The sequence below is a fragment of the Delphinus delphis genome, chromosome 13 (genome assembly GCF_949987515.2).
Source record: "Delphinus delphis chromosome 13, mDelDel1.2, whole genome shotgun sequence".
Classification (NCBI taxonomy): domain Eukaryota; kingdom Metazoa; phylum Chordata; class Mammalia; order Artiodactyla; family Delphinidae; genus Delphinus; species Delphinus delphis.
The window spans coordinates 29,716,641-29,742,584 of NC_082695.1; the positions used below are offsets into that span (position 1 = coordinate 29,716,641).

Sequence of the window (25,944 nt, forward strand, 5' to 3'; positions counted from 1 at the left end):
CCCCTACAGGAAAGTGACCTGGCCGTGACCAACCTTTCTGCCAAATCAGGCCAGCTGACCTGTGCATCGGCTGGAAGGACGGAGCTCACCTCCCACCGGAACCAGGGCATTGCTCACAGAAGCAGCTGCAGATCCAGGCCAGCTCAGCACGAGCCAGTGTGGAGGAGGAGGAGTCGTCCTGATGGCGGCAAAGCCTGCTGACCAGCAAGTGGGCGTTGACTCTGCTGAGGTGAGGGATGCAATGTGAGTTGACACACAAGGTTCTCTGCGCTCCTGGACCTTGAATGAAATCAAACCAACTCCTTGCCAGCTACAGGGCACTCAGTTATTTCAAAGAAAGAACAGCTACGAAAAACGGAATTTTTTTTCCTCAAATGGCTGTTGAATTTATTTGCTTGATCAATAATGGTCCTGGCAAAAATTAGTTAACCAACACTGAGACAACTGTGATGAAATACTAATTTTAAAAATTCATGACACTGTGATAGAAATTAGAGTTTAAACACAAAAGAATCCCTTCAGTATTGCCAGCAAATATAAAATGAATGTAACATGACCGACAGGACGGCAAGAAGGCTTTTATACACTTATATTTGACACCTGACCGTATTTTCAGTCACCGTAATATCTTCTCTCCAGATTTAAAAAAATAGTATGCTGATTTCTATAACAAAGCTTTTTTCGTACAAAAATCAAATAATGGCCAACAAGTCACAACAGTGCAATAGGTAGAGAATAAAAAACAGCATTAAACAGGTGCTGAAAATAAATACTAACCAGGAGGAGAGGACAGAGCCCTCGGGGGCAGGGGGTGTTTCCATCACCTTGAGTGTGTGGGGTTTGTCTTCACAGCCGTGAGAGCTGACAACCTCGTGGAGCCACGTATTCGGACACAGCAGGACTGGACCGAGTGCCTACGAGCCGGCCTCCCAGACACCTCGGGTTGCCAGAGACGTGGTGGGGTCAGGACTACGGCTGACTCCAGAGGAAAGCCATTTCCTATCGCTCAGCCTGGTCAACTGGGCACCCAGCAGCAGTTCACCCGGCCCCTGTGGACACTGACATCTGAAATCTTGTGTAAGAGCATAGCTACCCATCCATATGGCTTTTTCAGGCAAAGAGATGCTTACATTCTAGCCCAAGCAGCAACCCACGACGTTCTGTTCTAGTGGCAGGTTGGAGAAACAAATCCTCTGTGTGGATGCCCCGGGTCCAGGCAGCCGCTCCCACGACCCAGCGACAAGCATCTGCGGATCCCAGGCAGCAGGAGCCGGGTGGCTGTGGTGACCCTGGCCGGCAGGCGGCTCCGGAGCAGCTGTGTCTGCAGCTGCACAGGCTGCTGTGGTGACTTGGGCCCGGGGTGTGGGGCAGGGAAGGTCACCCCCGTGAGAGCCACTCAGGCCAGTCGGGAAATGTGAGGCAGCTCCCAGGACAGAATCTGCACCACGGAGGCGTGAAGGCACAGGCGAGAATGGCGGGCAGCAGAGACCCTGGAAGGGGACACGGCGCGGGCAGGAGTGAGGCTGCCTTGTTTGGTTCCCCCTTGAACGAGAGAAAAATCCTGATTCTGCCGTAATAAAAAGGAAAGAAAGACGATTTTTGGTTTAAAAAGAAGCCACTCAAGGGTTAAAATAGTTATTTTAACAAAGGAAATTAATCTTCAAAGAAGCTGACACTAGCTGGAAACTCATCTGTGCCCGACAAGCCCGCACCGCGTGCCGCTCTGTCCTCGTGTCACCTGCGGTGAGCACCGCCCGCGTGGAGGAGGCATCTTTACAGTGGGGACAGTGGAGGCGGCGCTGACGGGGCTCCAGGCCACTGCTCCGGACGGGCGGGTGGCGCTCAGATGGGCGTTTCCTTCCTGTCCCTGCCGGGCGAAGGCCGAGGCTGCTCTTTGCCGCTCGGGGGCGGCTCCCTGGCGATGGGCTCGGGCTCAGCCTGGGGCTCAGGCCGGGTGCGCTGCAGCTGGAGCAGGCGGAGCTGCACCCGCAGCTCGATGATGGCCTCACGCTCCTCGTGAATCGCCTGGTTCAGGTGGTTGTTCTTGATCTTGAGGGACAGGGACAACAGTGCTCACATCAGCAAGAAGGCTGCGGACAACAACTCCCGCTGACCACAGAAACCTGGTGCCACACCGGAGCTACCCGCCCTCAGTCCGTGAAGTCCAGGTGACGCCCTGCCCCACAGACCTCCCTCCTCCAGCAGGGGCGGCTGCTCAGCCCTGCTCGCTCGGCGCCCTTCCCGGGTCCCATCCCTTCCTTTCCTGCCCACTCCGAACGGCCCTGTGCCGACCTGGTGGGCGGCCAGATGGGGTGGGGGCCCTTGTTCAGACCAGGGGGCTGTTCCCTTCATTGCAGCAGCCTGACCTACAGCCCAAGCGCTGAAGTTCTGGAGGACCGTTTTCCTACTCAGCATGTTCGTATGCTCTGTAAAATGCTGAGCAGGACGAGGTGCTGCCAGCTGGCCCGTCTCCCACGGCCCCCTGGCCTCGGCCCGCGGCTCTGGGGAGAGGACTCCCGAGCTGGGATCCGGCGTGCAGGTCTGTCCTGGCACCTGCCTGAGGGAGGGGAAGCCGCCCACAGCCCTCGGTCTCCTCTGTGAGGAGGGGAGGGCGAGAAGGGAGACTGGTCAGCGTGCTGCCGGCTCCCCACACTGTGTATGCCCTGCACGCTCCCGGTGGGACGCCCCCCAAAGTCCCCCTCCTCGGCCTGCCCGTCGGTTACCGACGGCAAGCAGAACACGTCTGCCGGGAGCCCCGCGCTTGCCATGACTTCAGTGCAGCCTCGGGTCCCCCGCGCCCACCTCCAGCTCCTCGTTCTGCCGCTGCAGGTCCTGCAGGATGAGCTGCAGCTCGTCCTCGTCCTCGCTCTCGCTCTCGCTCTCTGATGAGTACTCCTCGGTCTCGCTGCGGCCGTGCTGCTGGCGGCTGCGCGGGGGCGGGGACAGGGCGGGAAGCGCGTTACCGGCCAGCAGAGACAGGCCCGTCGTCTGCCTCTAGACTGACCAGCTTTCCATGGCTGCACTCGATACTGCACCGTCCTTAAGACTTAATAAAGAAGAAACTGAAGGGTCACTCTGACGCCTCCACACGGAAGGCTGAGCGCTGGCCACCTGTGCTCGCGCCGCAGTCGGCATCCCTGGAAACCAGCCCGCGGCTCTCCCTCACCTCTGGATCTCGGCGATCTCCGCTCGGAGGCGTTCCATCTCTTCTTTCTCCGAGGCGATCTGTCGGCGCAGGAACTGCTCCATGGCCAGGAGCTCCTCCTGTTCAGTCAGGATCTCATTCTCCTAAATAATGACCACTGGTGAACACCTTGAAGAGTCTGAGTCTAGGAAATGTCACTCTTTTGGGGTCTCCTGTCACCCTGAATTGTTTCACCCCATACACTAACACACAAGTTATGGGAAAGCTTGTTGTACTGCACACCCAAAAAATACCCCATTTCCCTAATGTCAAGAAAAGGCTTCTTTGAGAAAAGGTAGACTAAGTTGTTTGGGAGGAATGACTAGATTTTTCTCAAGACATAAAACGCCACTTAGGAATCCTTCTTTTGCAAAGGCTCTGCATGCTGCCAGCACACTGGGCACAAAGCAAAGTTCAAGTGACTCCGTGTGTTTTTGCTTCCCAGTCCTTTCTGAATGCCTTTCCACTGAGAAATCTATTTTAGGGCCACAGTGGGCTTTGACAGTGTCACTAGGAAAGAAGGACCCAGGAGATGAGAAGCTGGTATCAGCATCACCTGAAAGTAGATCTAGTGATGGAAAGATGTTCACAGAAGGAATTTTTCCTCACCACAAGCCACCATCTTCCTCAACCCACATCCCCAGAGATAATATTTAAAAAACAGTAAATATTCTCCTTTAACAGAATACGCATTTCTAAAACTGATTAGCTCACCTAAGGGGATATAAATCCCTATCTGCCCAAGATCTAGCTAGCCCTTTCAACCTACTGAAAAGAACCAAAGCAGACAAAACTTAGGAGGTAACAGAGATGGAAAGCTACAGAAATTAGCTGGAGGCAGCAAAGGTCTACAGCATTTTTTCCCAAACTAACAGGTAGCGAGAGGATAAGAACCTGTGATCAAATGTGAAAGACGCTAGGGTCAAATTCTAAAGTCAACTACCCAAAGCCTCCCATGTGCATAAAGACTCTCTCTCGGAGATGTGATATCCATATTCCCCAGGTGTTTCCAAATGCAGAGAGGCTCATCCTTTACCTCAGTGCACTTAGGAAAGCTACTGTTCCAAGAAATACCAGACTGAAAACTCTGAAATAAAGACATATTTGGGACTTGATTCTCTCTTCAGGGGAGAAGAGTTATACGTCCCTGGTAGGCAAAACAATGTATTTTCAGAAGTGACAAAAAAGGATTGAAACTTGTAGGGCTTTAGGTATCCCACATACGTGAGTTTCTGGGAGCACTGACTATGCTGTCAGAGCCTAAAACTTCATTCCTTTCTGGTTAAACTCTGGGAATTTCCAGAACAGAATAAGGTTGAGTGAGAAATTCAGAAAGAAAAGAGCTCATCTTTAGCTCTCTGCCTGGAAATACAGTAGAAACTCAAGAGCTCTTTGCCAAATTGATTAATGAATAATCGAATAATTCATCTCCAACAACTGACTTTCACCGGCAAAGAATAAAATATCTAAAAGGTGTTACTAGCAACGACTATCAGCTAAAATCTGTTACATTTCAAGGATCTCAAACTTTGTGACATCAGGAAGAACAAATTTAAAATACTGAAGTCCAATCTCATTAATATGGAACAACTAGACTAATTTGTAAATTAGAGGAAATACCTATAACTCAAGACCTGTGTGTGAGTGAAATGAGATGAAATAAAACAGCTAGAACAGTCTCCAGTAAGAAGCAATCGCTCAGTACAAAAGGTAGTTTCTTCCTCCAGCTGAACATTTACGCAAACACTACATAAAGGTAGGGCCAAATAAATACAACAAGTAAGCCCCTCTAAAACCTCTAAATCTTCTCATAAGTTTGGTTAAAAGATTCATACCTCTGTAGTTGAGCTTCTCAAATTATAATATAAAATGACCATCAGCAGTCTGGCAACACACTCCTGAACAACCAATGGGTCAACGAAGAAATCAAGTATTATCTTGAGACAAATGCAAATGGAAGCACAACATACCAAAACTTAAGGGATGCAGAAAAAGCAGTTTGAAGAGGGAAGTTTATAGTGCCAAATGCCTACACTAAGAAAAAAGATTTCAAACAGTGTATACCTCAAGGAACTAGAGAAAGAACAAACTAAACCTAAAATTAGCAAAAAGAAGAAAATACTAAAATCAGAGCAAAAATAAATGAAATGGAGACGAGAAAAGCAATACCAAAGGTCAATGAAATGAAGAATTGGTTTTTTAAAAGATAAGCAAAATTGACAAACCTTTACCTAGATTTAGAGGGGACTTAAATAAAATTATAAATGAAAGGGAAAACATTACAGCTGATACCACAGAAATACAAAGAATTATAAGATACTACTATGATGCCAACAAACTAGATAACCTAGAAAAAATGGGTAAGTTTTTTTTGTTGTTGTTGTTGTTTTGAGTCCCTCTATTTGCCATTTCTTCCTGGGTAAGTTCTTAGAGGCATTAAAACCCACCAAGACTGAATCATGAAGAAATAGAAAATCTGAACAGACCAATAACGAGTAAAAAGATTGACCCAGTAGTCAAAAACCTCCCAACCAAGAAAAGAGCAGAACCAGATAGCTTCATGGGTGAATTCTACCAAACATTTAAAGAAGAATTAACACCAATCCTTCTCAAGCTCTTCTGGACAATTGAAGAGGCAGGAACATTCCCAAACACATTTTACGAGGCCAGCATCACCCTCGTGCCAGAGCCAGATTACACCACAAGAAAAGAAAGAGGCCACTATCCCTGATGCACACACATGCAAAAGTCCTCAAAAAACATGCTAACAAACCAAATTCAACAATACATTTAAAAGATCATACACCACGATCAGGTGGGATTTATCTCTGGGATACAAGGATGGTTCAACATAACACAAACCAATAATGTGATATACCACATTAACAAAATGAGGGATAAAAATAGTATTGTCACAAAAGATTCAAAAAAGCATTTGACAAGATTCAACAGCCTTTCATAATAAAAACTCAACAAAGTGAGTACAGAAGGAACATACACAGTGACATGATATGCTCATATGACAGGCCCACAGATAACATTATACCCCAGTGAAAGGCTGAAAGCATTTCTTCTAAGATCAGAAAAAAGACAAGATGCCCATTCTGTTCAATATAGTACTGAAGTCTTAGCCAGAGTAATTAAACAAGACATAAAAGGTATCCAAACTGTAAAGAATTAAAATTGACTGTCTGCAGATGACATGATCTTATACACAGAAAACCATAAAGATTCCACCAAATAAGTGTCAGAACTAATAAATTTAATAAAGTTGCAGAATACAAAATCAACATACAAATATCAGTTGCATTTCTATATGCTAACAACCATCTCAAAAAGAAATTAAGAAAACAATTCCATTTACAATAGCATTAAAAAAAGGCAATAAATTTAGATATCCCACGTTCATGGATTGGAGGAAATAATGTTAAAATTTCCGTACTACCAAAGTGATCTACAGATTCATTGGAATCTCTATCAAAATTCCAATGGAGTTTCTCACAGAAATAGAAAAAACAATCCTATAATTCATACAGAACCACAAAAGACTGTAATAAATAGCCAGAGCAATCTCTCTCTCTCTCTCCCTTTTTTTTTGCCAAAGCAATTAAACGAGATGAACAAAGTTGGAGGCATCATTCTACAATCAAAACAGTGTGGTACTGGCATAAAAAAACAGACGTATACACCAATGGAGCAGAACCGAGTCCAGAAATAAATCCACACATTTGTGGTCAATTGATCTTTGACAACGATGCTACTACACAATGGAGAAAGGACAGGCTCTTTAATAAATGGTGTTGAGAAACTGGTTTTCCGCATGCAAAAGAGTGAAAACGAATCCTTACCTTATCTCACTCCATACACAGTAATCACCTCAAAATGGAGTAAAGACTTAAATATAAGACCTGAAACCATAAAACTATTAGAAGAAAACATAGGGAGAAAGTTTCTTGGCATTGAGTCTGAGCAATAATTTTTTAGATATGACCCCAAAAGCACAAATATACAATAGACAAATGGGACTGCATCAAACTGAAAAGCTTCCACATAGCAAAGGCAACAAAGGAGTGAAGAGACAACCTATGGAATGAGAGAAAATATTTGCAAACCCTACATCTGATAAGGAGTTTACATATATATAAAGAACTCAAACAACTCAATAGTAAGAAAACAAACAACCCAATTAAAAAATGGGCAAAGGACCTAAATAAACATTTCTCAAAAGAAGACATACAAATGGCCAGATATATGAAAAAATGCCCAGTGTCACTGATCATCAGGGAAAAGCAAATCAAAACCACAATGAGATAACACCTTCCACCTGTCAGAATGGCTTTTATCAAAAAACAAAAGATAACAAGTGCTGGCGAGGATGTGGAGCAAGGAAACCCTTGTGCTGTTTTAGTGGGAAGGTAAATTGATGCAGCCACTATGGAAAACAGTATGGAGGTTCCTCCAAAATTACAAAATAGAACTATCACATGATCTAGCAATCCCACTTCTGGATATATACCCAAAGTAAATGAAAACAGGATATTGAAGAAATATCTGCACCCCCATGTTCACTGCATTATTCACAATAGTCAAAATATGAAAACTACCAAATGGTCAATGGATCAATGAATAAAGATGTGATATATATATATATATTTATAATACACATGTATACACACACACACACATATATATATATAAACATATATAAAAAACATAGGGACTTCCCTGGTGGTCCAGTGGTTAAGAATCCATCTCGTAATGTTGGGGATGCCAGTTCGATCCCTGGTTGGGGAATTAAGATCCCACATGCCACAGGGCAACTAAGCCCACGCGCCATAACTAGAGAGAAGCCCGTGCACGCACTGCAACGAAGCGAAGAGCCCAAGTGCCGCAATGAAAAATCCCGCGTGCCACAACTAAGACCCGACACAGCCAAAAAAACAAATAAATATTTAAAAAATAAAACACGTAAACACATATACACACACCATGAATATTAATCAGACATAAGAAGGCAATCCTGCCATTTAATACAGCATAGATCAACCTGGAGGACATTAGGCTAAGTGAAATAAGCCAGACAGAAAAAGACAAATACTGTACGATCTCACTCATTTGTGGAATCTAAGAAAAAGTTGAGTTCATAGAAGCAGAGAGTCGAACAGTGGTTACCAGGGGCTGGAGGGTGGGGAAAATAGGGAGGTATTGGTCAAAAAATACCAAGTTGCACTTAATGTTGAATGACTAAGTCTAGAGATCTAATAATGATGATGATAGTTAATGATACTGTACTGAATACTGGAAATATACTACGAGAGCAGACTTCAGGTGCTCTCATCACAAAAGAAAGGTAACTGTGTGAAAGGATAATGTTAATTAGCTTGATTGCAGTAATCATTTCACTATGTAGAGGTGTATCAAATCATCATGTTGTACACCTTAAATATACACAATTTTTATTTTTAAAAAAAGAATCTTACAAAATAAAAAGTTTAGCTTACCTGGGCAAGAAGAATATTTATGACTTCCTCATTTTCATTCATTTCTTCTTTGGAAACATCCTCTTTTGAAAGACTGGCTATCTCTTGTGCAATCTTGGTTTCACACTCCTGTCAAGTGAGAGAAATGAAAAGCACTGGTCAGCCTACTGTTAACACATTCAACAAATTCACACCATCACCAGTCCAGAAGTTTCCTTCTCACCTCCTAGAACTGAAAAAATAAGAGTGACACAGTCAGCTGAACCATCTGGACATATGGGCATCTGCTAACTGGGCTTTGAAAATAATGTGTGGATCTCAGTTTGTGGCTGCACTGGAAGAAAAATGTTCAATTTTAATGTGCTCACCATTTCCAGAACGCTCCCACATAAATTACCTTCTGTAATACTTTCTTTTCTTTGGAGGGGGTTGATTTTAAGCATACAGTTCAACTGGTTTTGACGACTGTATACAGTCAAGTAACCACCGTCACAATCACGACACTGAACATCTCCATCACCACCAAGTGCCCTTGGGCTCTTCCACCATATGCTGCCCCTGGCAACCACTAACCTGCTTTCCACTGCTCTGGTTTTGTCTTTTCTTATGTTTCATATAAACTGAATTAATCAGTAAGTAGTCTTTTTTATCTGGCACATTGCTAATTTTGATTCGTCTATTTTGTCGTTTGTATCAGTAGTTTACTGAGTAATATTCCATGATGTGAATGTACCCCAATTTGTTCATCCATTCACCAGCTGATGGACATTTCAGTCCTTTCTAGTTTTGAGCAATTTTAACAAGACCTGTTATGAACACTGTGTATTTGCTTTGTGTGGGTATATGCCTTCTTCTGTTAGATAAATACCTAGAAGTGGGATTGCTGGGTCAGATGGTAACCTCATGCTTAACTTTAAAAGAAAATTCCAACTGTTTTCCAAAATGATTGAACCAAGAGCAATACAGGAGAGTTCCAGCTGCTCCACATTCTTGTCAACACTTGGTATTTTTAATTTTAGTCATTCTGGTTGGTGTGTAGTAGTATCTCGTGATTTTAAGTTGTATTTCCTTAATGACTAATGATGTTCAGCATCTTCACATGTGCTTATTTACCATCCATATATAATCTTCAGTAAAGTGCCTGTTCAAATTTTTGCCTTTTTAGAATTGACTTGTTATTGTAACAAATGTACCACTCTGGCAGGAGATGCTGATAATGAGGGAGGCTAAGCATGAGGGGGGAAGGGGTATATGGGAATTCTCTGTACCTTTCCCTCAATTCTGCTATGAACCTAAAACTGTTCTAAAAAAATAAAGTTTAAAAAAAATTGGTTTGTCTTGAGAGTTTTTTATACATACTAGTTCAAGTCCTTTATCAAGTGTGTTTTTTGCAACTATTCTGTCAGTCTCTGGCTTGCATATTCATCTTCTTAGTATCTTTTGAAGAGCATGTTTTGATGAAATGTAATTTACCAAATTTTTATTTCATAGTTCAAGGACCTTGTGTCCTATTTAAGAAATCACTCAAACAGCTCATACAACTCAGTAACAAAAAAACAAAAAACCCAATCAAAAATGGGCAGAAGGGCTTCACTGGTGGCGCAGTGGTTGAGAGTCCGCCTGCCGATGCAGGGAACATGGGTTCGTGCCCCGGTCCGGGAAGATTCCACATGCTGCGGAGCGGCTAGGCCCGTGAGCCATGGCCGCTGAGCCTGTGCGTCCGGAGCCTGTGCTCTGCAACGGGAGAGGCCACAACAGTGAGAGGCCCGCGTACCGCAAAAGAAAAAATAATGGGCAGAAAACCTAAATAGACATTTCTCCAAGGAAAAAATACAGATGGCCAACAGGCACATGAAAAGATGAAATCATCATCACTAATTATTAGAGAAATGCAAATTAAAACTACAATGAGGTACCACCTCACGCTGGTCAGAATGGCCATCATTAAAAATCTTACAAATAATAAATGTTGGAGAAGGTGTAGAGAGAAGGGAACCCCCCTACACTGTTGGTGGGAATGTAAATTGGTGCAGGTTCCTCAAAACACTGAAAAATAGAGCTGCCATAATGATCCAGTAATCCCACTCCTGGGCATATATCCAGATAAAACTATAATTCGAAAAGATACACCACTATGTTCACAGCAGCACTATGCACAATAGCCAAGACATGGAAACTACCTAAATGTCCATCAACAGATGGATAAAGATGATGTGGTATATATATAAAGGAATATTACTCAGCCATAAAAAAAGCCATTTGCAGCTACATGGATAGACCTAGAGATTATCATACTAAGTGAAGTAAACTAGAAAGAGAAAGACAAATACCATATATATCACTTAGATGTGGAATCTAAAACATGACTCAAACTTATCTACGAAACTGAAACAGACTCACAGACATAAAGAACAGACTTGTGGTTGCCAAGGGGGAGAGGGGTAGGAGAGGGATGATGGATTAGGAGTTTGGGATTAGCCGATGCAAACTAGTATATATATAGGATGGATAAACAACAGGGTCCTACTGTATAGCACAGGGAACTATATTCAATATCCTGTGAAAAACCATATGGAAAAGAATATGAAAAAGAATATATATACTTATAACTGAGGTACTTTGCTGTACAGCAGAAATTAACATAACACTGTAAATCAACCATACTGCAATAAAATTAAAAAAAAAAAAAATCACTGCCTAAGCCAAAGTCAGTAAGATTCTTCTCCTCTGTTTACTTCTGGAAGTTTTTTTAGGTCTTAGTGTATGATTCATTTGGAGCTAATTTTTGTATATGTTGTGTGGAAAGAAGGAAAAAGTCAGCTGCTTCTTTTTTTTTTGCATATAAATATCCAATTGTTCCAGCACCATTTGTTGAAAAGAAAAAACTTCCCTAGTCAATTGTCTTAGCATCTTTGTTGAAAATTAACTGCCCATACATGTATTGGTCTATTTCTGGACTTTCTTTTCTATGTATCTATCCTTATCCAATACAGACTGTCTTGATTACTATAGCTTTACAGTCTTAGTATCAGGTAGTGTGAGCCCTCCAATGTTGTCCTTTTTCAAAACTGTTTAGGCTATTCTAGGTCATCTGTATTTCCACACAGATTTTAGAAGAGCTTGTTAATTTCTACCAAAATCACCTGTTTAGATTTTGATTGGAATTGAACCCACAGATCAATCTGTAAAAACCTAACATCTTAACAATATTGAAATATAAATATATTTTTAATTTATGTCTATTTTTTTTAGGTTCACTATCCAATAGTTCATTGCGAATATACAGAAATACAACAGACTTGTACATCTGATCCTGTATGCTACAATGTCGCTAAAGTCATTCGATTTTGTACAGACTCCTTAGGATTTTATATAGAGACAATCACATCATCTACGTATAATAAAGACTGATTTCTCTCCAATCCATATGCCTTTTTTTCTTGTTTTAGTGCACTGGCTAGAACGACCTCCAGTACAATGCTGAATAGAAGTGGTAAAAGCAGAAAGCCTTGCTTGTATACCCAATCTTAGAGGAAAGCATTCAGACTTTCACCATTAAGCACAATGTAAATCAGAGGTTTTTTCTGTTAAGTGCCCTTTATCGGGCTGAAAGGCAGTGACTGCGAGTTTCTGTCATGAGTTAAGTGTCAAATTCTGCCAAATGCTTTCTCTGCATCTACTGACATGATATTGTGCTTTCTTTTTCTTTTTTTTTTTTTTTTTTTTTGTGGTATGCGGGCCTCTCACCACTGCGGCCTCTCCCGTCGCAGAGCAACAGGCTCCGGACGCGCAGGCCCAGCGGCCATGGCCCACGGGCACAGCCGCTCCGCGGCACGTGGGATCCCCCCGGACCGGGGCACGAACCCGTGTTCCCTGCATCGGCAGGCGGACTCCCAACCACTGCGCCACCAGGGAAGCCCTGCTTTCTTATTTTTAGTCTGTTAATATAATGAGTTATATTACTTCTATCTTTAAAAGTCATTTATTCCTCAAAGTTGAAATCAACTTGATGGAACCTTTGGAGCACTTTGTGAATTAATAAGCAGACACGAAAAGACAGCATCAAGAAACTGGCAAAGTAGAGGTAATCCATCCCTTTCTATATTGGCTCTGGTTTGCTATGTCACAATTCCTTTATCCAAGAGAGATGCAGGAACAAGAGAAAGGAAGCCGAGCCCACGTGACCCTCCCTGTCCTGGGTCAGAGACCCTTCATTAAAGGCTGATGGGCAATGCCACATGGTGGACAGTGACCACAGGAGGACTGGTTGGTCTGTCACTAAAACCTGATTCCAGGCCGAATCATGAAGGGAATAATTAATCAAAAACAGGCACTGGAAGCAAAAGATAGATAATCTGGCAAGTGGGGAAAAAGGAAGAAAAATACACAGAGGGTGTCTGCTAGTCCTAGAGTGCAGGTGTAGAAACTCCATCACAGCTTCCTTCCTGACAAAGCTATCCCCACGTAAGTGCAAACTGCTGCCCTCGAAGCAACATGGGTTGTCTTGTCTTTTAGCAAAACCACAACTGCGACCCACCATGGACCATGCTGTCCCACTCGGACAAATGCTAACTCATGTTCCTTGGAAGTGGTCTTTGGACCCTGGCATTGAATCTGCACGTGGGTTGTAAGAGGGTCCAGAGATTTGGGACCTCAGCCTTGGCGTGGCCGGAAACTCAGAGTCCCAGCGCCAAGCAACACACACTAAACTAGAGGGAGACCAACAGTCTGGCTCACGAACCCCAAGCTCATCATGAGGCACACGCCTCCCTGCCTGTTACCAGGTAAAGAACGCCCCTCTTGATCTTCGGTACCTCCATGTGTTTCTGACTCAAAGCCCTCAAACTCCCCTGCAGTCTTTGAAACATATCACCATCTGACTGCTTCTCACGCCTGGAAAACTGTTTACAGGTACAACCAAGCAGGAAATGACAAAACATCTTTTCGCCAAATAGTCTAATTAAAAAACTCAACTTTCTAAATTAAATGAAGCATTTCCCTCATACCAAGCTGAAGGATCAATAATCCAGAACTAGAAACATGTGAACAAATCTCCCATCAGGGAACTTCCCCTCAAAAGGTATTTACACTGGGTTGGCCAAAAAGGTCGTTCAGCTTTTTTTTTTAAACAAAAACCCGAACGAACTTTTCAGCCAACCCAATATAAATTGGGTTGTACTTTAAAAAAATAACTTAAAATGGTATATAAAAGATTCCAGTGCACTCTTTTTACATTTCATTATAAACATGATGTGCCAAAATAATAAATTTACTCACTTGTCTTTTAGCTTCTCTCAGTTTTCTTTTGAGGGCTGTCAAAATTCTTTGTACTTCCCATAATCTTTCCTCTTTAGATAAATCCTTTATCCCACCCTGCAGATCTCGATGTAAACAGTTCAAAAGAAACTCCTAGAAAGTAACACACCACACACTGTATAGGATTCCATGTTTTGTCATTTTAAAATAAAACCACATGCAATTTCTAAAAATGCAGAATCTACTTTTCAATTATCATTAAAAAAATGACATAATGCATGAATTGTTTTTTCAAGGTTATGACTGAAAAATCATCTTTATTTTTTCTGCCTGAGCATTGGGTTCTAATCCATCAATTTACAATGGTTCCCAGTAGTCAATTCACATCCCTTTCCCCAACACATCAACTACTAAGAAATGGGAGCTCAGAGCAGACAAAAGGGAAGAAAGGCAAGCAGGGATTTGATAACTTGTATGCAAACAAAAGATGTAATAATTATCAAATATAAGTAAACGCCTTAGCCTTGAATTTCTTACTGAGCTTGCCAAACACACACAACCAAATGGCACTGTTTCAGTAGCACAGTGGGAAAACAAAGGATTTGGGGTCAAATCCTGGCTCTTCAGCTTAGTAACCAGGTGACATAGCATAAGTTATTTAACTTCTCCAAATTTCATTATTCTTATCTGTAAAATAAGGCCAATAAAGCAGCCTTGTCCAGATAAGCTAACATTTTTGGACTGCTTACAACATACCTGGCACCATGGTGAACATCTTTAACGCATTATTTCATTTAAGGTAATCTTCACATCAAACCTAGGAGAGGACTCATTTTTAAATGCAATCCCCAAGGCTTAAGGAGGTTAAGCAACATGCCTAATTAGGAGCAGAGCAAGAATTTAAAGCCAGGTCTTTTGATTTCCAAACATGTGCTCTGTCCACTATGATGTTCTGCCTTAACTGGCATGAAATAGTGCCAGATGGGAAGTTCTGGCTTCAGTGTGCCATGAAGAGTGCGCCTGACACAGCTCCAGACACACAGGAAGTGTTCATGGAACAGGAGGCCATCGTTCTCAGCACTGCAGTCTCCCATGGGGTCAGAGCGAGGGCTGGCTCTGGAGGCTGGGAGGGGGGCTGCACACACCTGTCTTCTGATCTCCTCCTTGATGCTCTCCTGGGTCTCGGGCAGTGTGGGCATCGTGGCCATGTTAGACCATCGCAGAGGTTTCGTCACTTGCTTCAGTGTCACATTTCCGAAGAGCTCTTGCACGTGTGTGAAAAACACATATAGGACACGATTGCTAATCTAAAAACAAAAGAAAAGATTTGCAAGAAAAATATTAAAATTATCATTTCATTTCATTTGTGTCTGTTGCCTAAGTGCATCCTCAGTAGTGACTAGACATGTTTTGCTAATTAGTGGCCAATTTAAAGAAGAGAATGAGAAAGTATGAGTTAAGTCATGGACTCAGCACTATGAGGAATTGTGGGGAAAAAGCCAAGAAATGGATGCAGAGGCCGATGATCATCAATCTGTTCTGTTTTAGCACCATAACATTAACTGATTTTTTAAATCTTATGTTCTTTATTTTCAAGTTACTGTGATACATTTTAACACATGCAACTGGATCTACTAAGGAACAAAGGAGCCTGCAGCTGCAGAGCTGGGCTGAGTGTGGTAGCCCCTGCTCCAGAGACGAATGCTTCTGGGCAGACTCCAGAGCCCGTGTTTAAATAGATGCTCCAATGCTAAGAGACCAGGACGTTACGCTGGCTAAAAAGTTAATACAAGAAATTATTTCCTACCTAAAACTTATTCTGACAACACACCTGAATCTTCTGTGACACCAACATCCCTACTACAGTTATATTAAGTAACAATGTAATATTTACCAAATTCTGAAAACTTGACTAATATGAAATTTGAGAAACATGTTGCTTCCAAAATATAATCAACGAGCAATGAAGGAATCTTCAGTGAAAGAAAATACACTCTTACATGTAACAGTGTGTTATAACAGTGACCAATAATAACCTGGTATATTGGCTAAAAAGCTTAAAATAAAAACTATAACCCCATCTCATGTTTTGCCCTTTGTTCTTGGCCTGACTGAAATATCAGTAACTCCAATTAAAGGAAAACACATGCTCTACGCAAGCACCAAGTGAGCAGCAGAAAACGAAGGCCAGGAATTTATGTTGTAAAGAGACACCAACTAACACACCACCCACCTCTCTGAAATGCCTCCTCAGATTAAGATTCTGTAAAATACTCTATATACACCTCTTCATGAAGTCCTCAGGTCAAATCCCTGACCAAATGAATAACGTTAGGGCCCCTTGAGCCTGAGTCTGTATGTGTGTGTGATATGACTAAGCAGTAATGCTATTTGAGGAAGTAACTGAAATCCTTAAAACACTGCAGATGAACTCTAACTGCAGGTACCTCGGGCTCCTCTTCCACTAAGGACAGATCACTGTCATCAGGAACTGCTTACAAACCACACCAAAGACTGGACAATATTCAAATTTCACAGCTGCAGCTAAAAGGCCGACATGCTCATTACCTTACATGCCAACACTGTCCACACTGTGAAATAAAAAGGCCAACATTCAGGCTAACCCCTTACCCACCGTCCCTGGTTCACTGCTTGGTATGTGACTCAGCAACAGGAAACCCTCCCTACATCCCCAGGGCCGGCCGTGTACCTGGACAGTCGGGCTGAGCACTATAGAAATGTTCTGGATGTTCATTTTTGTTTCCAGCTCCTTGGCAATAACGTGGTCCATGTGCATGATCAGCCAGGAGATCAGCAGACGGTTACACTCGGGCAGCTCCTCCAGCAGGCGCTGGAACTCCTGCACCTTCTCGCCCTCTGAGCTCCGCCCACAAGCCTCTTCAAAGCGGGGCAGCAGCTCCTTGGTCAGCAGGTTCTCGGGCAGGTCCCGCAGGTATTGCTTCAGCAAACTGGCCACAGTGTTAGGCTCATACTCTTCCAAGTTTGGAGACTCCTCTCTGTCATAGGCTGCTTTCAGTTCATCCACCTTGGATTTAATTCCTTAGAACATTCGAATTCAAAAGAGAAAGAAAGTATCAAGAAAAAAAAAAAAAATCCAACACACAGCTTTCTTCCCCACTGTGCCTACCCCTGGGGGAGATCAGAGAAGGGCCATCCTGACCATATGAAGTGTTAATCTGCACACGGTTCATACAATTCCTCCATTAAAGCAGATAAAAGACTACACTTAGAGGACGAATAACCAAAAGCTAAATGATAATGGACAAACTCAATACTCAAAACAAAAGTCATAGTAACCACAGAAACATCAAGCAAATATGCCAATCGATTCAGGGAAAAAAACTTTTTTATTTCAAGATAGGTAGGTAAAAATTCAGGCAAAAATTAAACTACAATCTAAGCATATGCCTTGTTCTACATGAGCGGCCAACTGCTTTTCCTAACTAGTCACAAGACTGACAACATAAAATACAACTCAGTACATACAAGCACGTTGCAAAAAGTTGTGGGTGACTACTCTTTTATAAGTAAAAATTGTATCATAAATGCAAAAGGTGAGTTCACTATCTAAACAAACTCTTTGAAAATTATTCATTACATAATACCCATCTAATTTCTAAGTTTAAGTTCTTTACATGTTTTCTTAATCTGAAACAGGGTTACAATAAAAGAAAAGTGAAATTTTGGGTTACTAAAATCGAATTGTTTTGCTTTTCTTACTGGACAGAAACACACACAAATGTTTTTCAGACACTAAGTATTTTAGATTTTTAGTCCAATGTGCATTTCAGTGACATAATTCAGTGACACTGATTGCTCATGAGAACACAAGGTAGCTTTCTGTTGTTTTCGATACTTAAAACTTTAGGCCAAGATGTGGTACTATACACAACAGAATACTATTCAGCTATAAAAAAGAATGAAATTCTGCCATTTGCAATAGCATGGATGGACCTAGAGGGTGTTACGCTACGTGAAATAAGTCAGAAAAAGACAAAATACTTCATATGTGGAATCTAAACAAGTAAAACAAACTATACTTTGAATATAACAAAAAAGAAACAGACTCACAGATATAGAGGACAAACTAGTGGTTACCAGAGGGGAAAGGGGAGGGGTGAGGGGCAAGTGAGGGGTAGGGGATTAAGAGGTACAAACTACCATGTATAAAATAAATAAGCTACAAGGATATATTGTACAGCACAGGGAATATAGCCAATATTTTACAACTATAAATGGAGTATAACCTTTAAAAATATTGAATCACTATGTTGTATCCCTGAAAGTTATATAATTTTGTACATCAACTATACTTCAATTTAAAAAAAACTTTAGGCCAATTACTGGAAACAAGCCACAAACTAAGGCTGACAGATTGTAACGGTAAACACAAACACTCGAGAGTCACCTAGTCTGAGCAGCATTTTACAATCAATAGTGCTTACATCTGGGCTCTGACATTCCTTATGTGAAAACCACTTAATGCCATCACAATAAATCAGTAACTTAATCTAGCACTGACAAAATGAAATCAACAACTCCAAACAGGAAAATAATAATATGAATCTTATTTTTGTGTAATCTTTATTTTGAGGCAGAAAAGTTAGAAAATAATTCCTTTTTTTTTTTTTTTACTGAGTAAAACATGGTGTGTGATAATTTTCATTGAAATTCTTGACCAAAACCTCCTCTCTCTCTCACATACATTTTATAGATTTGTAATTTTCCCCCAACAGTGCCTGCCCAGAAAATTGCACAAGTGAAAAGTGCACAAATTTCCAGGTACAGAAAGAGCATATGCAAAATCATAGATTAGCTTTAAAACTGGAACTTATATATGGATAAGTGAGAATCAAGAGTTCTCCACCAGAAAATAATACTGTTAGCATTCAAAAAGAAAAGTCACAGCCATAAACTCTGTAGTCCAGAGTGCTGAATGCAGCATTCTGCCAGAGCTTCAAAAATAAATACAGGGGCTTCCCTGGTGGCGCAGTGGTTGAGAGTCTGCCTGCCAATGCGGGGGACACGGGTTCGTGCCCCAGTCTGGGAGGATCCCACATGCCGCGAAGCGGCTGGGCCCGTGAGCCATGGCCGCTGAGCCTGTGCGTCCGGAGCCTGTGCTCCACAACAGGAGAGGCCACAACAGTGAGAGGGCCGCATACCGCAAAAAAAAAAAAAAAAAAAATTGATCAAAGCAGAAGCTTGGCCTCCAAGGAGCCAACAACCAGGGGAGCAGCTCAGTTTGAACACTCTGACACGTGAATTCAGAGAAGGAGTCCCACACCTCCGACTCCAAAAGAATGCAAACATCAAAAATAGGTCAAAGACAAAAGAATCCTTTGAACAAAGCTGTAGGAACTCTTCAGAGAAACTTTCACCTAAAACAAAATTTCTTCACACCTATCAAAATCACGTGAGAGAAGCAACTATGTTAGTACTGTGTAGATCTTTAAAAATCCATCATAAATTTTTCTTAAAAGGCAAGTTTCAAATTCATTTAAATGTGTTTATTTTTATGTAACTAAGGACTTATAAATTCAAATTCAGTGCCTAATTCATTTATCTTATTTTCTATAAAATAGTAGCATTTTAGCCAAAACACTCTTAAATGATAACATGTTATCTGTGGGATTATGTAAAAGGTCTCCCCAGTTATCAAACATGCTGGCCTTTTCTTAACAAAGCTTAAATATCAAATCCACCCTCTGGAAATGTGCATGAACCAATTAAATGGAAAAAGTAAATCTAGTCTCTTTATTCTAAATGTGTATGATTTAACTCATCATGAAATACGCATGAGCAACAGTGAATATTATAGCCTCAAGGTCCAGGACCAAGACACTGAACCACAGGAACGTGATGACAACAGCACGGATGCCACACAGGTCAGGACTTGCATCCTACACCAACACAAAGCCACCCTGCTCTGTAAGAAATAGAGTCTTCTACTTTAGACAGCATGCATTTTCCTTGATTTTAGACACCCAATATGAATTACTTTCCTGCCAGTATGAAATGTAAGTTTTCATACACACGGAATGTAGAGAAATGGAACCTCAACTTCACTAATGCACATAAGAGCCGCGCCTGGACACAGAGGTATCCACATCTAAACATTTTAGTAAGAACCTAAACATTTAGCAAGAACACTGTGCATCCCTCAGCTGAACTCAGGAAATACTTAAACGACTGTCAGTAACTGTGTCTTGTGGCCAAGAAGCGTCCTGAACCCAGATGTCCTTCCTCCCTGCTGACCACCCTCCAACGCCCAGCCTCACGGAGGCACCCAGGTGAGGGGCACCACACACACACACACACACACACACACACACACACAGTGTGAGGGTCTTTGTTCAACTGGAAGGATCAAGGAAATGAATGAGGTTTAGGACCCGTGTCACAATTTTCCTCACAAGTGAGTATTTGTTCCCTTCCTTTGAAAAGTAGAAGTGAAGCTAACCTTTAAAAACCAGTACATGTGGCGCGAGCCCCATACCTGACACTCTGTAGATGCCTTCACACTTCATGCCATGCTTCTCCACATAATCCACACACTCCCGGAAGACGGCCGGCAGCCGAACGCCATCGTACATCATGGTCCTCTCCACTGCATCAGCCAGAGGAATCCCAAAGATGGGTTTGAGATTCGGGACATCTATCTGAGGCACCTCTGGCTCCTGAATTGGCTTCTTCTTTTTCTTCTTTTCCTTCCACTGTTTAACCACGTCAGCTGCTGTCAAGTCTTTTGACTTTTTCTCTTTATGTTTTTCCTCTTTGTGTTTTTCTTCTTTATGTTTTTCCTCTTTGGGTTTCTCTTTTATTTTAAAATCCTTCTCTTTCTTTTTAGAAAAGCTGGGCTTCTTGAAAACATGGATCCCCTTGGACCTCTTCATTTTGGAAGGACTTTCGGCTTCATCTCCAGAGCTATCTTCCTGAAAGGCGGCATAGCCTTCAGCTGCCAAAGAAATGCAGGGAGCATGAGTCAGATGTCTGCTGAATGTCAAACTGTCCATTTTCAATGTCTGAAAACAAGACAAAGAAGTGCCACCTGGCCCTAGCTACCTAGCTTTTCACCCCATGGCCAAGCCCTCCTGGTACTCTCAGCAATTCATTCAATGGCTTCCCAGCTAAAATGAGGCGTTGCCGTGACGTCTCCTGACCACAAGAGGGCGACGAGCAGAGAGCCAGTTACCCTTGAAACTGGTTTTATTTTATACACACGTGCAATTGGAATTTCTGCAAACCAAATTATTATAAATAATAATTTATTATCTTAATTTATGTATTATCTACACAGAGGGCTAATGGAGAGAATCCCTATATAATGCACAGCATTCTCTCATCAGCTGAATAAGGCCCTCTAACTTACACTCTACTTAGCTTAGGTTTCTTCATATTTGGTTCCTACAATGTGAAGCAATCTCCAATCATGACACGAAATGCACTACTGTTCAGACGCTCCCGTCATCCCCATCACACTTTGCTCTCCTGTCTCCAGCTGTTAAGTTCTTTCTGCAGATGGCAGCTGGGACTGAAGCCTCATCTGGGGAGAACAGAACCAGGAAACTCCCTAATCTCGGGATGGTGGCCACTTCCCTGCGTCAGAAGCCCTGGTTTCACACTGATAACTGCTTAGTATCAATATTAGAGTTATCCTAGTTTCGTTTCACTGTTCTTTTTTATTTTAACATCTAAAACTCTCCTTTTCTTTAGCCAACTACCTCACAAGCTATTTTATAACAAAAATTAAAGGTATTGCATACATTTCCCTCTAATTAAAGTACCAATACCACAAACCCCACACCAACCAGAATGGCAGAAGTCTTAAGGGCATAATACCATGACAGAAAGCAACTGGAGTTCTCAGACACCACTGGTGGGAATGTCAACTGGTACAAGCACTCTGGAAATTGTTTTGCAGGATCTACAGATACTGAAATGAGCATGGCCTGTGAGCAATTCCACTCCCAGGCACACACACAACAGAAATGCATAAACTTGGACAATGAGGTTCAGAGAAGCACGATTCATAACACACACTGAAGACAACTCAAATGACCAATAACAGTAGAATGGAAAAATAAATTCTAGTATATTAGTGCAAAATCCAGCAATAGAAATGAACAAATTACTGCCATATGGAATAACACAGATGAATCTAACAAACATAACACTGGGCAAAAGAAACTACCCACAAAAGGAAATCTACTTGCATGTACAAAAGTCCAAAATCAGGCAGTGTCCAGATGTGCTGGGCGTCCCCCCTGAAGGGGCAACAGGCAATTTCTAGGATGCTGATGATGCTCTATTTCCAGAGCCTTGTAATTAGCACAGGTGTATCCGTTTGTGATAATTCATCAAGTTGTACACAATTTGTGCATTCTATCCAAATGTTATGCTTCAAATACAAATTAACTTAAAAATACCGTGAAACTAAAATCACACTTACTTAAAATAACTCACCTGATTTGCTTTTAACATGCTAAAAAGCTATGTCTAAATGATTCATCCTTACAGAACAGGAATCATAAATGGAACGCATGGTGGCATTTGCTTAAGAAACCAAATACATACTTTTTTCACCATGTACCCCAACTGGCCTACACAACCTCGCCAAGAGAGTAAGACTGTATAAGGACAAAATTTCAATATTTACTTTTCATACTTTTATTTAAAATTTAAGAAACCTCCACCAGAAAACTTCACCATTTCTGGAAATTCAGTATTTTTATTTGTGAGAATAACACCCTAAAATACAAAAACTGAGATGCAGAAAAATAAAGAAAATATAAAACAAGAGTCTTTGGATATATTTCTACAAGATAGCAGGTACACATAATTAGAGTAGAAATTTATCTAAACTTTAGCTACAGCACAGAGAAAATGGCACTTACTCCTTTTTTCCTTTTTCTTAAATTTTCCTTTTTTCTTCCCATGGTCCTTCTCATCATCAGACACTATATCGGGAGGCTCATGGAGGCTGTCATGGGGAGGCGAGGGCTCGCCCGTGCGGTACAATCCAGGAAACTTAGTGGGGCTGATCTCCTCAGAGCTGGGGGTGCGGGTGAGCCCACTGCCATGCTCCACCCTGCGGTGCTCACCCGGGCTGCTGGTGGGGGGCAGGAAGCACTCGGTCATGCTGCCTCCTTGACGACAGTGAGGAGGGCGTCTGTTACCTGCCCATCACCCCTGCAGAGGGAGAGAGCACATCACAGTCACCCAACGACCACCAAGACATAAGGGCGCCAGACACACACACAAAACAGCAACTAATCTTGCATTTACAAATCAAAAATATTTTTCTTCACAACCCCCCTTTAAAAATAGTTGTTCATTTTGCCATCTCAAGTTACATTCGCGCACCACACATTTCGGTTCTCAAAGAGTTGGTTGAAAGCACTGGATCTTCAAGTGTGAAAAAAATGAACCAAATGAAAGTGGGTTCTCAAAGTAGGACACAGAGTTTCCTCTAAAAAAGAACCCACCATTGTAATGGGCTTCATTTTGGATTGCTATCCAACATAAAATCCTAATTTTTTTTAAGTTATGGCCAAACAACCATGAATAATAAATTAAGAAGACTGTTAATATAACTACACATGAATAGTTCAGTATCAAAATTTATAAACCAATTAAAGTTATATATACAGATCATTAGCCATAGCTCTATACTGCACTGGACAATTCACATGTGGATAACAGCTATTTTATCTTGGACTGGAATTATGTTGAAAGAAACAATGGAACCCTCATTTGCTCAGTCCTAAAATACACACACACTAGTTTCGCTAGAATGGACACTACAAAGAAATGCGGATAAACAACAAGGTCCTACTGTACAGCGCAGGAAACTGTATTCAACATCCTGCGATAAACCATAATGGAAAAGCATACGAAAAAGAATGTATATATATGTATAACTGAGTCACTTTGCTCTACAGCAGAAATTAACACAACATTGTAAATCAACTACACTTCAATAAAAAATAAATTTAAAAAAAGAAAAAACCCAAAGGACAAATGTAAGAAAAGTTCAAGATTTGTTTGCATTTTTTTCTTCATTAGACAGATGGTACACAGTACTGTGTTTAAAAGTTACTTGGATTAGTTCTTATTCCTCTTTAATGCCTTCATGATATTAATTTGTAAAACTATTAGAATCACTTGTTTCTCTTTGCACTCACTTCTAAGGTGATTTTGCAATTTTAAAAATCCACAAACACATGTGATAAGACTGCTATTTCTGACCATAAACAAAGACAAACAAATGTGTAAAAAGATGTGTAAATTATGAGAGCTAATTTCTCTAAAAAGCAAAGAGTTCTCACAAATCAATGAAAATCTCAACAAATCAAGACACCTACACAAAGAATGTGAAGCAGTTTATAGAAAAATGACTAATATCCACATGAAAATAATGTTCAAGTACAATTACAATTTTAAAAACAAAATAAGTTACCATTTTTCTAACAGCAGACTGGCAAAGAACAAAAAAGGTGATTAATACCAAGTGTTGGTAAGGATGTGATCAAACATTTGGGAGAATATCCACTGATGGCTGAAGTGTAAACCAGCACCATCTTTTTTGAAAACCAATTTGGCAATATCTATCAAAATTTTATTTTTTAATATATTTATTTATTTATTTTTGGCTGTGCTGGGTCTTCGTTGCTGCGTGCGGGCTTTCTCTAGTTGTGGCGAGTGGGGGCTACTCTTTGTTGTGGTGTGTGGGTTTCTCATTGCGGTGGCTTCTCTTGTTGCAGAGCATGGGCTCTACGTGCGTGGGCTCAGTCGTTGTGGCTCGTGGGCTCTAGAGTGTTGTGGCGCACGGGCTTAGTTGCTCCGCGGCATGTGGGATCTTCCCAGACCAGGGCTCGAACCCGTGTCCCCTGAATTGGCAGGTGGATTCTTAACCACTGCGCCACCACGGAAGTCCCTATCAAAATTTTAAATGTGTTCTCTTTGATCCAAGAATTCCTCTTTTTAGGAACCTATCCTTCAGATATACTTTTACAAGAATTCAAAGATGTGTACATGAAAATACGCATTTTAGCACTGTGACAGCACAAACAACATAATCTAAATGGCTATCAATGGAAGATCAGTTAAATTATGATTGATCCAAATAATGGAATATAAACTCACACAACATGCAACTTCTGAAATAGTTAAAAACTGTTAACTCTTGGAAGTTGTAAAAGGGGGGGGAGAGAAAGATTTCTTTATTTTATCCTTTCTACATATTTTGAGCCTTACCATGCCCATCTATTACTTGTATTACTATTATTGGGGTTTTTTTTAAACGAACAGGCCACTTTTTTTAGTCTCATAAAAATTGTGTTTTTGACAATATTTAATAGTGTGGGGAAAGCAATTTTATTTATAGCACAATATCAATTTTTAAATAAACATATGCAAAAAACTGTAAGAACAAGGGAACTTTAAAAATAATTATCTGTGAATTATAAGATTATAAGTGATCTTTTTACTCTTCTGCATTTCATAAGTTTTATACCCAGTATACATTACTGCTTGTCTAGTCAGGAAAAACATTAAACAGGAAAAATTCCATCAAAGGAGCTGTAAGCATCACTGTAATTTTTTAGGTTTTCTTCATAGGCCCTGACTGGCTTTTTTTTTTTTTTTTTTTTGCAGTACGCGGGCCTCTCACTGTTGTGGCCTCTCCCGTTGCGGAGCACAGGCTCCAGACGCGCAGGCTCAGCGGCCATGGTTCACGGGCCCAGCCGCTCCACGGCACGTGGGATCCTCCCGGACCGGGGCACGAACCCGTGTCCCCTGCATCGGCAGGCGGACTCCCAACCACTGCGCCACCAGGGAAGTCCTATTATTTTTCAAAAGTACATTCTATTCTTCCCTTAATTGAAGGGATGGTTTTGACCAGCCCAGGTTTGAGAGTTTAAAGAGAGCCAAGATCCCACCAGCCTATCAGTTACACATCACAGGTGAGGAAACTGAGGTCCAAAGACCCGGGAAGCCAAAGCA

The 25,944-nt window shown here is 41.5% G+C and overlaps 1 protein-coding gene across 3 annotated transcripts in view; it reads right to left on the reverse strand.

The window, feature by feature from the left end:
* Positions 1–360: 360 nt before the first annotated feature.
* RALBP1 (ralA binding protein 1) overlaps positions 361–25,944 on the reverse strand; it is a 45,252-nt gene continuing 19,668 nt past the window's right edge. Inside the window, exons 2-11 of one of the 3 annotated variants that reach the window (XM_069541324.1) lie at positions 22,836–23,130; positions 20,438–20,896; positions 16,631–16,980; positions 15,066–15,227; positions 13,942–14,073; positions 8,686–8,793; positions 3,167–3,288; positions 2,803–2,926; positions 2,293–2,595; positions 361–2,049 (exon numbers count right to left, since the gene is read on the reverse strand). In XM_069541324.1, coding sequence (XP_069397425.1) covers positions 1,843–2,049; positions 2,293–2,595; positions 2,803–2,926; positions 3,167–3,288; positions 8,686–8,793; positions 13,942–14,073; positions 15,066–15,227; positions 16,631–16,980; positions 20,438–20,896; positions 22,836–23,079 — 2,211 coding nt within the window. In that variant the 5' untranslated portion in view covers positions 23,080–23,130 and the 3' untranslated portion in view covers positions 361–1,842. The other 2 variants (XM_069541325.1, XM_060028674.1) reach the window with 2 other exon arrangements.